Source organism: Oncorhynchus mykiss, chromosome 4, assembly GCF_013265735.2.
Source record: "Oncorhynchus mykiss isolate Arlee chromosome 4, USDA_OmykA_1.1, whole genome shotgun sequence".
Taxonomy (NCBI): domain Eukaryota; kingdom Metazoa; phylum Chordata; class Actinopteri; order Salmoniformes; family Salmonidae; genus Oncorhynchus; species Oncorhynchus mykiss.
In genome coordinates this window covers 23,318,155-23,333,513 of record NC_048568.1, presented here as the reverse complement: position 1 = coordinate 23,333,513, position 15,359 = coordinate 23,318,155, and the positions used below count along the sequence as shown (strand labels likewise).

The 15,359-nt window shown below is 40.5% G+C and overlaps 1 protein-coding gene across 7 annotated transcripts in view; it reads right to left on the bottom strand.

Annotated features, from left to right (window-relative positions):
• Positions 1-9,076, bottom strand: part of snx9b (sorting nexin 9b) — a 32,581-nt gene extending 23,505 nt beyond the window's left edge. For all 7 annotated transcript variants that reach the window (XM_036975943.1, XM_036975944.1, XM_036975945.1 and 4 more), the window contains exons 1-2: positions 8,620-9,076; positions 338-424 (exon numbers count right to left, since the gene is read on the bottom strand). In XM_036975943.1, coding sequence (XP_036831838.1) covers positions 338-424; positions 8,620-8,631 — 99 coding nt within the window. In that variant the 5' untranslated portion in view covers positions 8,632-9,076. The remainder of the gene's footprint in view (positions 1-337; positions 425-8,619) is intronic.
• Positions 9,077-15,359: the final 6,283 nt, after the last annotated feature.

Sequence of the window (15,359 nt, the reverse complement as noted above, 5' to 3'; positions counted from 1 at the left end):
CGGCTGTAAACAGGACACAGAATATAGTTGAGCCAGCAAGACATGATACTTTTATACTCACATAAATGCACACAGAACTGATGATGTGCATAGTGTGGTGTGAGGGGGAAAGATGAGAGAAAGTTAGATGGGGGGGGGGGGGGGGGGTAAGAGCGCGTATGAGAGAAAGGGGGTTCGAGAGAAAAAGATACTGTATGAGGACAAAAATAGAGACAGATAGAGAGATATGTGGAAGAGAAAGACAGCGATAGAAAAAGAGATGGGTAACGCTAGGGACAGAAAAAGATAAACGGGGTAATGAAGGGGGGGGGGGGGGGGGGGTCAGTCACGTGCTCACCTGATTGGTGATAGTGACTGTCTCTCCCTCTCTCACGGTCAGCTCGTTGTTTCCAGGCTCAGCAGTGAAGTCATACAAAACCTGTGCCTGAGAGAAGCACAACAAGAGTCAACACAATCAGGGCCAGGCCAATCAGGCCAAACACAGACACACATCATCGTTTATCTGCTGAGGAGTGGAGTGAGGAAATCTCAACCTCAAACAAGCTGAACTAGTTCTGCTGCCAAGGACTTCTGCTGTGCGGACTCAACCTCAGCACCTGTATATACATCTCAAACAGAGCTTGAACCCTGATAGGCCCATTCCGACGGCCTCAACTCACCCTAGTGACTCAGTCCACTAGACCAGTGGTTCTCAAACTATGTGTGTGTGTGTGTGTGTGTGTGTGTGGGGGGGGTTATAAACTTACTCTTGAAAGTTGTAATAGTAGAAAGCACAAGGTGCAATTTCAAAAACTGGGTAGTGCATCATCAGTTCCTCTTGTCATGTCAGTCATTGCATACCTATATATTTATAGATATTTATAACTTGTCAGAAATGTCCAGATCAACTAGCCCATGTTAATGTTATTTAGCTATGATGTTTTGCCCATAGATTGTTGTAATATTTGAGTCACTCAAACATCACATGAATACACATTAGACTTGGCAAAATGTGCAGAGTTAGCTTAAAAATTGAAACATTTTCTATGCACCCCATGACAAAATGTGTAGAATTAAAGGAAATAAGCTTTAAACTTGCTAAATGTTCTCTCCGCCAACAAGAGGGGTGTGAACAGTTTGTGAGATAAACAGAGCTTGTGCCCATAGAAATAAGCACGTGTGCAGGGGGGATCTGACAGTGGGAACAGTGTTCTTGACAAGGGGCTCCTTCGAGAAACAGTAACCCCGCCCAATTCCCTCTACGCCTCTCTAAGAGGGAAGTGAGAGAGAAACAAGTGATCATATCACTCCAAGATTAACCTCTTTCACTTCTTCACTGACGCCATTTTTAGACAGCTCAGCTTGACCTCTGCACAGATTGGTCTATTGGTAACCCCAAGGCTACAGCAGTAACTTCAAAGAACGTTGTAGCATTTCAGTATGAAAGGCCTCTGGGAGAGGTAGGAAGCCAAGAGTTATTCCTGGTTAGGTCACATGGTCAGGGAAACCTCCTGGCCTATGCTATGTACAGAAGATAAAAGAGGGGATGAGAGTCTCGGACAAAAGAGGGAATGCTATTGTTATAATGGTGTAGAATTCACAGAGCTACGTCAGTGCTTGGGCAGCTAGCGTATCGATTAGACAGACTGAAGCAATGTCTGTGGGCAATTCCACGGTAACGGAATTAGACTTTGACTCAGTTTTTTCACTTTAAAATGTACTTAAAAAAATAAAAAAATTGATTCCAAAGTTCAACAACTTCAACAGAAAATGTAGAAAAATCATTTAGTGGAAGAACTGTGCCAACGCAAACTTTGGTAATGGAATTACAGTAAAATCTCCATCAGGCTTTAATGGGACCAGATTTTTTATGTACTCTAAATTAAGATTCAAAGATGTCTGCAGAAAGAATTGTGTCAGCAATGACATGGCACCTTGAGTAAAAAATATATATATTTTGGTTATTGAACTACAGTAAGTGAAGTGGATTTACACCCTGCAACAGAATTACGGTAACGGAATTACATCATGGGTCCCTGATGTGTAACTTTGGACATCACAGCCCAGTGCAGCGGAGCACAGGAGAGTACAGTGCAGTACGATACAATACAGCACAGCAGAGTAGGGTAGAGTTCAGTACAGTAAAGTAGAGCATAGTTCAAAACAGTCCAATATACTGTACTATACCACATTGGACTGTACTCTACTGTGCTCTACTCACTATATTGTATTGTGGTGCCCTACTCACTATTGTACAGTACTGTAATGTACTCAATACTGTATTCGACAGTGCTCTACTCAATACTGTACTCTACTTGTGAAACATACAGTACCAGTCAAAAGTTTGGACACACCTACTCATTGAAGGGTTTTTCTTTATTTTGACTATTTTCTACATTGTAGAATAATAGTGAAGACATCAAAACTATGAAATAACACATATGGAATCATGTTATTTATTTATTTAACCTTTATTTAAAAAGGCAAGTCAGTTAAGAACAAATTCTTATTTACAATGACCCTAACCCTAACAACCCTGGGCCAATTGTGTGACACCCTATGGAACTCCCAATCACGGCCGGTTGTGATACAGCCTGGAATCGAACCATGGTCTGTAGTGACGCCCACACGTAGTAAACAAAAAAAGTGTTAAATTAAAATATATTTTAGATTCTTCAAAGTAGCCACCCTTTGCCCTGATGACAGCTTTGCACACTTGTCATTCTCTCAACCAGCTTCACCTGGAATGCTTTTCCAACAGTCTTGAAGGAGTTCCCACATATGCTGAGCACTTGTTGGCTGCTTTTCCTTCACTCTGCAGTACAACTCATTCCAAACTCTCTCAATTGGGTTGAGGTTGGGTGATAGTGGAGGCCAGGTCATCTGATGCAGAGCTCCATCACCCTCCTTCTTGGTCAAATAGCCCATACATAGCCTGGAGGTGTGTTGGGTCATTGTCCTGTAGAAAAACAAATGATAGTCCCACTAAGTGCAAACCAGATGGGATGTCGTATTTCTGCAGAATGCTTTGGAGCCATGCAGGTTACGTGTGCCTTGAATTCTAAATAAATCACTGACAGTGTCACCAGCAAAGCAACCCCACACCTCCTCCACCATGCTTCACGGTGGGAACCACACATGCAGAGATCATCCGTTCACCTACTCTGCGTCTCACAAAGACACAGTGGTTGGAACCCAAATTTGAGATTTTTTAGTCATCAGACCAAAGGACAGATTTCTACCGGTCTATGGTCCATTGCTAATGTTTCTTGGCCCAAGCAAGTCTCTTCTTATTGATGTCCTTAAGTAGTGGTTTCTTCACAGCAATTCGACCATGAAGGCCTGATTCACACAGTCTCCTCTGAACATTTGATGTTGAGATGTGTCTGTTACCTTAATTCTGTGAAGCATTTATTTGGGCTGCAATTTCGAGGCTGGTAACTCTAACGAACTTATCCTCTGCAGCAGAGGTAATTCTGGGTCTTCCTTTCCTGTGGCGGTCCTCATGAGAGCCAGTTTAATCATTGCACTTGAAAGCTTTTTGCGACTGCACTTGAAGAAACATTCAAAGTTATTGAAATTATCCGGATTGACTGACCTTCATGTCTTAAAGTAATGAAGGACTGTCATTTCTCTTTGCTTATTTGAGCTGTTCTTTCCATAATATGGACTTGGTCTTTTACCAAATAGTGCTATCTTCTGTATACCACCCCTAACTTGTCACAACACAACTGTTTGCTCAAACGCATTAAGGAAAGAAATTCCACAAATTAACCAGGCACAATTAATTGAAATGCATTCCAGGTGACTACGTCATGAAGCTGGTTGAGAGAATACCAAGAGTGTGCAAAGGGTGGCTACTTTGAAGAATCTCAAATATATAATATGTTTTGATTTGTTTAACAGTTTTTTGGTTACTACATGATTCCATGTGTTATTTCATAGTTGATGTCTTCACTTTTATTCTACAATGTAGAAAATAGTACACATTAAATAAAAACCCTTGAATGAGTAGGTGTGTCCAAACTTTTGACTGGTGCTGTATTTAAGATTCTTCAAAGAAAACAATTATGAGCTGAACAGTATGCCAGTGGAAGGGAGGACAGTAGCAGGTAACCCAACTGTGGTTTGTGACTATTATGATTTCCCATTGTAGCAACTTCAGTTGCAGTAATTCCGTTACTGATTTTTTGGTAATTCCGTTAACAATTTAGTAATGAATCACTTAATCATTCAAACAAAGAGGAGTAAAATTATCAGTAAAATTACTATAACTAATTGGTAGGTCTACCAGTGCCTTCATTAACCTGTTGAGTGTAGGGGGCAGTATTTTGATGTTTGGATGAAAAACATACCCAAATGAAACTGCCTATTTCTCAGGCCCAGAATCTAGAATATGCATATAATTGTCATATTAGGATAGAAAACACTCTAAAGTTTCCAAAACTGTCAAAATGTTGTCTGTGAGTATAACAGAACTGATATTGCAGGCGAAAACCTGAGGAAAATCCAAAGAGGAAGTGCCTTCTATTTTGAAAGCTCCCTGTTCCATTGCATGCCTTCGCTCCATTTAAAAGGGATATCAACCAGATTCCTTTTCCTATGGCTTCCACGTGGTCTGAACAGTCTTTAGACATAGTTTCAGCCTTTTATTCTGAAAAATGAGCGAGAACAATCACATCGCGTCAGTGGATGGCTGGGTGCCAGCAGAGTTTTGCATGCGCCAACAGCTTGGAGCAGACATTTTCTCTCTCTCTCTCTCCTATTGAAAAAGCTACGGTCCGGTTCAAATATTATCGATTATTTATTGTACAAACAACCTGAGGATTGATTATAAAAAACGTTTGACATGTTTCTACAAACTTTACGGATACTATTTGGAATTTTCGTCTGCCCCGTCGTGACCGCTCGAGCCTGTGGATTACTGAACATAACGCGCCAACCTAATGGAGGTATTTTGGATATAAAAATAATCTTTATGGAACAAAAGGAACATTTATTGTGTAACTGGGAGTCTCGTGAGTGCAAACATACGAAGATCAAAGGTAAGCGATTCATTTTATTGCTTTTCTGAATTTCGTGACCAATCTACTTTGCTGCTAGCTGTTTGTAATGTTTTGTCTGCTGAGAGAGATGTCCTTACATAAACGCTTGGTTTGCTTTCGCCTAAAAGCTCTTTTGAAATCTGACACGCCAGGTGAATTAACAACAAGCCAAGCTATATTGCACTTGTGATTTCATGAAAATGTAATATTTTTAGTAATTTCATTTGAATTTGGCGCTCTGCAATTCAGCGGATGTTGACGAAAATGATCCCACAAACGGGATGGGTGCGCCAAGAAGTGTTCCTACCTCTTGACTTGACTCCACATTTTCTTGTGTACAGCCTGAACTCAACATTGATTACATTTGAGTTTTTCACCAATATACACACACAATAGCCCATAATGACAAAGTGAAAACATGTTTTAAAAAATGTTAGCAAATGTATTGAAGATGAAATACAGAATATCTCATTCATATAAGCATGCACAGCTGAGGCAATACTTTGTAGAAGCACCTTTGGTAGCGATTACAGTTGTGAGTCTTTCTGTGTAAGTCTAATAGCTTTCAATACCTGGATTGTGCAACATTTCCCATTATTATTTTCATTCTTCAAGCTCTGTCAAATTGGTTGCTGGTCATTGCTAGACAACCATTTATGTCTTGCAATAGATTTTGAAGTAGATTTAAGGAAAAACTGTAACTCGGCCACTCAGGAACATTCACTGTCTTCTTGGTAAGCAACTCCAGTGTAGATTTGGCGCACATCTCCCAGTGTCTGGTGGAAAGCACCCTGAACCAGGCTTTCCTATTGGATTTTGCCTATGCTGAGCTCCCTTCTGTTTCTTTTTATCCTGAAACACTCCCCAGTCCTAAACAATTACAAGCATACCCATAACATGATGCAGCCACCACTATGCTTTAAAATATGGAGAGTGGTACTTGGATTTGCCACAGAACATTACTTTGTATTCTGGACAAAAAGTGAATAGCTTTTTCCACCTTTTTTACAATTTTACTTTAGTGCCCTGTTGCAAACATGATGCATGTTTTGGAATATTTTTATTCTGTACAGGCCTCCTTTTCACTCTGTGAATTAGGTTACTATTGTGGAATAACTATAATGTTGTTGATCCATCCTCAGTTTTCTCCTATCACAGCCATTAAACCCTGTAACTGTTTTAAAGTCACCATTGACCTCATAGTGAAATCCCTGAGCGGTTTCCTTCCTCTCCGGCAACTGAATTAGGAATGATGCCCGTAACGTTGTCGTGACAGGGTGTATTGATACACCATCCAAAGTGTAATTAATAACTTCACCATGCTCAAAGGGATATTCAATGTTTGAAGTTGCCCTTCTTCGTGAGGCATTGGAAAACTTCCCTGGTCTTGTGTAGGCCAGTGACAAAATAAATCTACATTTAATCAATTTTACATTCAGAATGTGTAACAACAAAATGTGGAAAAAGTCAAGGGGTGTGAATACTTTCTGAAGACACTGTATTTGTTACTTCTATGAAATGTCATTATCGTCCCTCTTCATAAGGGCATGAAATTATAAAATATTTTAAAGATACAGTATGTGGGTTTTTGGTAACGGAATTTAAAGGCACAAGGCAATATGTCTTGAATTTACAGAAGGTAAGGAATTTCTCCAAAACTAAATATAAGTGTTGATATTAGTTGACAGCGGTCTTTATCTATTTCTGATACCTTTTAACACTTCTGTTTTTTCCAGAAATCAAAGCCTTTACTTATTCCTAATTTTTAGGATGGAAAATGGTTGAAAAACATATCTATGCCTTAATTTCCCAAAAATATATACTTTCATTTGACACCCAATTTGATATGCTCCTATGAATTTCACATGTTGGTGCTCACGGGTCCTTTTCCATGGAAATGCCCGTCTGTCTCGGTGTCTGTCTGTCTGTCTGTCTGTCTGTCTCGGTGTCTGTCTGTCTGTCTGTCTGTCTGTCTCGGTGTCTGTCTGTCTGTCTGTCTGTCTCGGTGTCTGTCCGTCTGTCTCGGTGTCTGTCCGTCTGTCTCGGTGTCTGCCCGTCTGTCTCGGTGTCTGCCCGTCTGTCTCGGTGTCTGCCCGTCTGTCTCGGTGTCTGCCCGTCTGTCTCGGTGTCTGCCCGTCTGTCTCGGTGTCTGCCCGTCTGTCTCGGTGTCTGCCCGTCTGTCTCGGTGTCTGCCCGTCTGTCTCGGTGTCTGCCCGTCTGTCTCGGTGTCTGCCCGTCTGTCTCGGTGTCTGCCCGTCTGTCTCGGTGTCTGCCCGTCTGTCTCGGTGTCTGTCCGTCTGTCTCGGTGTCTGTCCGTCTGTCTCGGTGTCTGTCTGTCTGTTTGTTTAGCACCTTCAGCCTCTGAATATAGGTCTATTTTAATGTTAGCCTCCCAGCCAGCTTCCACGAGGCCGGGAGAAGACGGGGGACAGAGAGGGGGAGGAAGAAAGAATGATACCATAGACAGAGTGAGTCAGTCAGTTTTGGCGGAAATGCAAGTTGTCAGAAGACTTTTGGGTGCTCTTTAGCTCAGTGTCTGGATCTACAGCTAGGCTACACACTGAAGCTGATGGAAGAGAAGAGCGTTGGCTAATACAACATTCCTAATGATTCATAGAATGGATTACAATGAGATGAGGGTGGAAGCAAATAGCCAACATTCTTTGGAACGTCTGGACAGACCATAAAAAGGAATGCAGAACTTAGGCTACATAATAGGATCTATTTGATGTGGCCCTCGTGTAGCCTACATACTCTTGCTGATGATAAAAGTACAGGAATGGCTGACATGTTTCAGTTGAATTCTCCATAGAAAGGCGGAACCAGATAGTCAAGATTCCTTAGAATGTGAAATCAATTTCAATTCTCTCCTTCAAACGCTACCCCAAAAGGAAGCATGCAGTCTCAAGCGAAATCACCAGAGATTAACTCAAAAGACAGCATCTTTTATACAACGTACACCTCCATAGAATTCTAGGATGCTCCATTATAGAATGTTAGAAGAGGAATCCTTCATAGAACGAATGGGCCTTTCCCTTTCATTCCAAGCCAGTCTATTTCACGCCTAGCCTCATCGTAGCATTTTGCACATAATAATAACAGCTATAGATTACATAGTACCCTGCATTGTGCAATGTTAGTAGCTTGGTACCTTAATTATCTTTAGTGGGCTTTTATGCGTATCAATAAGTTAACACCAAAGCGTTTAACATTTTCACCCTCTGCCACAAAGTTCTGTGCTCAAAGCACTACACTTCCCAGAGTTCTTAGCGTAAAGAAATGACCCGCACTGGAAGGGTAATAAAATGTCACAAGACACTTTTTAATGATACATATTTTCCATGTACATATAAAAGCGTTCCTAAGCCATTTTGAAGTACGAACAACAGAGAAAATAAAATGTCTTCTCCCCTCTCTTAATACCGGGGAAATAGTTCACAAATGTAACCAATTTCGAGGTGAGCGCCAGACTGAAAATAGAACTCTCACAGCCCTGATATTCTCCTTCTCCGACTAACTCTGGTGCTAAAATAATTCAAAATGGATAGATCGCCAGCTTTCAGAAAAAAACACTTCTGTAAAGATGTCATCCTACCTTGTTTGCCATTGTCGGTGCATTAATCTATCATTACAAAACGGGCCAAGGTTTTCGTGGGTTACAAATCCTCAGCCAGACATTTCCTCGCAGCTCAACTGGGCGAAAACAAGGCACTTCTTGGGGCGAGTCGTCGCAGAACAAATTTTAATACATCACTAAATACAAGATGCCCTTTAACCTCAAACCTGAGAGAGACAGCTAAAATGGTTGAGTGCGAAAAAATCCGCGACAGTCAATCCCAATTGTGTATATCCAGTCAACAAAAATATGAAATTTCTTTATAGCGAGTAAATAGCTGAATTGACTCCAGAGCCCGGGGAGCAAGATTCCTGTAGCCTACCGGTAGTAAGAAACCGGAAAGAAAGTGGGCTCAGTCCAATGGTTCTCCCAAGACAAGCAGGCCTATAGACTATGTATATGACAAGTTAGTTGTGTGAGTTTGTAGATCCAGGTCAGGACTCTCCTATTCCTAGTAGCCTTGGCCAAGCTAAAAACAACAATAATAATCAAACGTATAATAATACTAACAACAACAACAATAATAGTAAGGCCTAATAATAACATAAAACTAGCGCTCTACTACGTCTACTTCTATTAATAATAATAATAATTTATTTTAATACATTTAGGTATGTTGTCTTTTATTTTGAAATTTTATTTATCATACAGAAAGATCAGTGAATAGCATTTAATTGTATGTCAAATTAGATTCAAATAAGAATTGGTTAGTGCCATGATATTTCAATATAATAATTTAATTGTTACAATGTATCCTTGTGAAAAAGTTTTGACAGTTTGAAAGCACATGACATGCAGGTGTGAAGGGCGCTGTTCAAAAGAGGACTAATAAAAATGACGCCATCTGCTGGACAGAAGCATGGTGAAAGGTCCATAGGCCTAATGAATTTACAGTGTCAGTCCAGTAGAAACGCATTCAAATTGTTTTAAGTTTGACACAGGCTTTTCTTCCTTCCTAGATAAATTTGGTCAGGAGTTTGTCCCACTGTTTAAAATGATTTGGAGTCATAGTTATAGGTAGATTCTGGAAATGTAATACAAATCTTGTGAGGAAAGTAATTTAATAGTTTAACTTATTCCTGTTAGAACAAAGGTTCTAACGATGAACGTAGCCTTAAGATGCTTTTGGGAAACTGAGCCCAGTTCAGTTTATGCTTGGTGATGCCACGGGGCGGCCCTATCCTTACTCCTTCCAATGTGTATGATATGATGAAATATGTGCCCCTTGTTATTGTACTGTTTGGAGAAATGTAAGCACTAAATAATCATATAAATACAGTATATATTTATATTTGTTGCCCTACGTTATATCCCTTTGATACCCATGCCATCAGTTTGATAATGCTAATTACTCATTTGTTATGTTTATCCTGGCAGTCTCCTGCGTTGGATGCTATATGTTAAGCCAATTCCCCATAGTCACCTGGCACTACTTTGTCATGTCTGCACCTCTATGTTATGTGTTGATAAAGTTTCCCTTTTGTATCTTCCGTCCAGATCATCACATCCTTGTTATCCACATCTCCAAGGCCTTTACAAGCCACCACTCCTAAAGCATCCTTCCTAACCTTCCCACCGGCCTTACAAGCCCTACAAAACCTTAATTCCAAACCCTCTCCCAACGTGCCTCTGTTCGTTCCTGTGTTCAAGTGTGTTTGTGTAATAAATACCCCTAAACCTGGATTCCTACTCAATCTCCTCATTTGCATTCTGACCAATGTGCCACGGTGGAAACAACAGTCCTGAAACTAGCTTACAGTCTGTCCTTGCCCTAGTCCTTTTCTTCACTACTACTATTTGGATAGATAGGAGGTGGAGGATAAATGTAGATAATGTCTACAGTATCTAATTCTATAGTTGCAAGTCATTACTTGGCACTGTTTCTCCTCATAGGCAGTACTAATATGAGTTTGACCTAAATGTAATGTTTCTGTGTGAATTGCATCCCGATTCCCCACCTTTTTCCCAAAGCACACTTTCTTGTACGGATTTAGCAAAGCAATGCTGGAAACTATCCTATGCTTTTAAATCCATGACGAGGGGTGTGCAAATGCACACTTCAGGAGAAGGGTGGAGAAGAGCCCTTGTAGTTGAAGCCTACAGTGCTCTCTCAACCACCTTCTATGCCAAGTCCTGTAGCTGAAGCCTACAGCAAAATATTCTGGATGTAAGTGCTACTCTACAGCATGGTAGCGTTCAGGTTATTATAGTCCCATCCTCCACCACAGTTCTTGTGACATTTTGTTTGCAAGTAAAGTTTCTGTTTGCATACAGTAGTAAATTTTGTCAATTGTCAACACTACAGTAGTGAGATATTATATCTCACAGGGGACAATACCAGAGACTCTGTAAGGGGGCTGATCGATGATATGGACTGTAATCAATCTGATTCTTCTGAATTTCTGTTGTCTAAAGGGTACAAAACATTTGAGGGGAAGAAGAGCCTTTCCTATATTCACATATTTGCTCCAGTCCAGACCTTACATTGTTCCTTTCAACTCATCTATTTTGTGATCTTACCCTTTGGAAACTATGAGAAGGGAGTGGTTCACCTGACTAACGTCAAAGATCTGTAGGCCTATATCATGACGAGATGTTTATGTCTCCGCCCTAACAATGGGAATCATTGTCCCAAAAGCGGGAAGGCAGGGAACAAGCCCATAGGTCCAAAATAAGCCCATGGAAACACATTGGGCTTATTTTGGACAGTTCTTGTCAAGAGTGAAACCTCTCATTTTGCCTCTTCCTCTCTGCTAACGTCATTGCTGTGTGCAGGCAAACCCCAACAACTTTTCCAGCAGACTGCCCCCTCCTGCCTTCCAGATGCTGCTAACCAAGCTGCCCCCCATCAGCCAGGTGGAGATGCTCTCCCATTGGAAGCAAGGGCTGGAGTGGCACCAAAATGGCAGAAAAATTACCGGTTACTGGTCTTGAAACGCATGTGTAATTCTGGTAAACGGTTTGCCACTTGTGGCAATACATATTGTTGCCACATTTTTGCCACAGATTGAAACAGAATCTCGACATAATTATTTGCCAGAAAAAACTCTGTTGAACTGTTTGCAACTAGTGCCAATACATTTTATAGTTGCCAAAGGTTTGCCGCAGTTTCACCACTAGTGGCAACATTTGCAAACTTCTGGCAACGTTTTTGTGGCACACAATTTAGTTTGCAGCAAATTAGCCACAAACTTGCTGGAAGTTTGCTGCTAATATTTACTTTTGCAAGGGTATCCATTGCCACTCAGCTGTGTTCAGTCAAGTTTACAGTGTCAATTTGTTAGCCACTAGTCACATGTTCAATAATTCTGCAAATACAGTTGAAAGGAAAAGTATGTGAACCCTTTGGAATTACCTGGATTTTTACAGAAATTGGTCAAAAAAGTGATCTGATCTCTGAAGTCACAACAACAGACAAACACAATGTGCTTAAACTAATAACACACACATTATTGTATTTTTCTTGTCTATATTGAATATATAATTTAAACATTCACAGTGTAGGTTGGGAAAAGTATGTGAACCCCTTGGTTAATGACTTCTCCAAAAGATCATTGGAGTCAGGAGTCAGCTAACCTGGAGTCCAATCAATGAGACGAGATTAGAGATGTTGGTTAGAGCTGCCCTGCAATGTAAAAAAACACTCACAAAATGTCAGTTTGCTATTCACATGAAGTATTGCCTGATGTGAACCGTGCCTAGAACAATAGAGATCTCAGAAGACCTAACATTAAGAATTGTTGACTTGCTTGAAGCTGGAAATGGTTACAAAAGTATCTCTAAAAGCCTTGATGTTCATCAGTCCACGTTAAGACAAATTGTCTATATATTGAGAAAGTTCAGCACTGTTGCTACTCTCCCTAGGAGTGGCCGTCCTGCAAAGATGACTGCAAGAGCACAGTGCAGAATGCTCAATAAGGTTAAGAAGAATCCTAGTGTCAGCTAAAGACTTACAGAAATCTCTGGAATATGCTAACATCTCTGCTGATGAGTCTACGATACGTAAAACACTAAACAAGAAGGATGTTCATGCGAGGACACCACGGAAGTTGCCACTCCTCTCCAAAAAAAACGTTGCGGCAAGTCTGAAGTTCGCAAAAGAGCACCTGGATGTTCCACAACGCTACTGGCAAAATATTCTGTGGACAGATGAAACTAAAGTTGAGTTGTTTGGAAGGAACACACAACACTATGTGTGAAGAGAAAAAAGTCACAGCACAACAACATCAAAACCTCATCCCAACTGTAAAGTATGGTGGAGGGAGCATCATGGTTCGGACTGCTTTGCTGCCTCAGGGTTTGGACAACTTGCTATCATCGACGGAAAAAATGAATTCCCATGTTTATCAAGACATTTAGCAGGAGAATGTAAGGCTATCTATCTGCCAACTGAAGCTCAACAGAAATTGGGTGATGCAACAGGACAATGACCAAAAACACAGAAGTAAATCAACAACAGAATGGCTTCAACAGAAGAAAATACGCCTGACCTCACCCCGATTGAGATGCTGTGGCATGACCTCGAGAGTGGTTCACATCAGACATCCAAAGAATATTGCTGAACTGAAACAGTTTTGTAAAGAGGAATGGTCCAAAATTCCTCCTGACCGTTGTGCAGGTCTGATGCGCAACTACGGAAAACGTTTGGTTGAGGTTATTGCTGTAAAAGGAGGGTCAACCAGTTATTAAATCCAAGGGTTCATATACTTTTCCCACCCTGCACTGTGAATGTTTACTCAGTGTGTTCAATAAAGACATAAAACATATAATTGTTTGTGTGTTATTAGATTAAGCAGACTGTGTTTGTCTATTGTTGTGATTTAAATGAAGATCAGATCAAATTATATGACCAATTTATGCAGAAATCCAGGTAATTCCAAAGGGTTCACATCATTTTTCAATACAAAAATGTTCTTACTCTTTCGTGAAGTTCTTCCAATCTTAAGTTGTAAATCATCATCGAGGTAAACTAGTTGAAATTCTAACCTGTTTCTTGAACACCAGTGATTATTTTAAGAATAATAACAATGTTACCTGTAGGACAATGTCTCTATCACAGATCTCCAAGTGTACAGTAAGGTGTACAGCCTTCATCAAATCATTTGTGATAGTTAATTGTGCAGACTGATTGCTACGGTATGGACATGACAAATCGGTATGGACATGACAAATAGGTATGGACATGACAAATCAGTGAATTAATTGAACACTGTTATCTGCTTTATGCTTCTCATTTTCCAGTTTACATTAGAAATAATGCCTCATGTCTTGCAGCTTTAACAGTATTGAGTTAAGAAACAGCTTTGTTAACTGCCTCACCGAGGACTAACTCAACTACTCAAAGAATGTTAAGGCCAAGGTTATGTAATCTACTCTGATGATATTGTTACTGGCCATATATTCATAGATTGATGTGTTTAGAAAAAGTTGGTTTTGGCTTTGGTTATGTTGCACTGCAGCTATTTAGCTAAATGACCACAGACATTTGTGTGAATCAACTTGCTAGCTAGCTTCTTAGCCTGTTAGCTAGCTAACATAGTTAGGGGCTGAAGATAGTAGTTCAGGGGATACAATCGACACATCTAACTTCTGGAATTAGCAATCAAGCTAATTTATATGTAGTGGACTTGAGTCTGTCATGGTTGCTCATGGCCATGCAATGAGGTAGCCCCACCTGCAACTTCAAAATCGGTGTTGGCCCTTAACCCAAAAGATCATGTAATGAGGTAGCCCCACCTGCAACTTCAAAATCAGTGTTGGTGTCACGACTTCCACCGAAGTCGGTTCCTCTCCTTGTTCGGGCTGCGTTCGGCGTTCGGTGTCACTGGTCTTCTAGCCATCGTTGATCATTTTTCATTTTTCCATTTGTTTTGTCTTGTTTTCCTACACACCTGGTATTCATTTCCGTAATTTATTGTTGTGTATTTAACCATCTGTTCCCCCCATGTCTTTGTGTGGAATTGTTTGTTGTAAGTGCTTGTGCACATGTTTACTGGTGTGCGTCGGGTTTTGTACCCATGTTGGTTATTTCTTTATGCTGCTCCGGCTATTACCTAGTTCTGCTCTCCTGAATCTGACTTCCCTGCCACCAGTTACGCACCCCTTACAGTTGGCCATTAGCCCAAAAGGTCACTTAATAAGATAGCCCCGCCTGCAACTTCAAAATCAGTCAAGCTAGTTTATACAGTGTGTAGCGGACATGAGTCGGTCATGGTTGCTCAAGGTCACGTAATGAGGTAGCCCCGCATGCAACTTCAAAATCAGTGTTGGCCCTTTTTTTAAATGTAAAAATGCCCACAGTCATCAAGCTAGTTGAGAGATCATTATTACATGCAGTACCAGTCAAAAGTTTGGACACACCTACTCATAACTGGGTTTTTCTTCATTTTTTACTATATTCTATATTGTAGAATAATAGTGAAGACATCAAAACTATGAAATAACACATACGGAATCATGTAGCAACCAAAAAAAGTGTTAAACAAATCAAAATATATTTTAAATTTGAGATTCTTCAAAGAAGCCACCCATTGCCTTGATGACAGCTTTGCACACTCTTGGCAAATAAAGAAAAACCCTTGAGTAGGTGTGTCCAAACTGTTGACTGGTACTGTACCTCCAGCATATTGACTGATCTAGCCCAGTAATACAGATAGCCAAATATAAGGGCCATGTAAGAATCTCTGTTAATTTAACCTATTTCTTAAGTTATTTTTGGG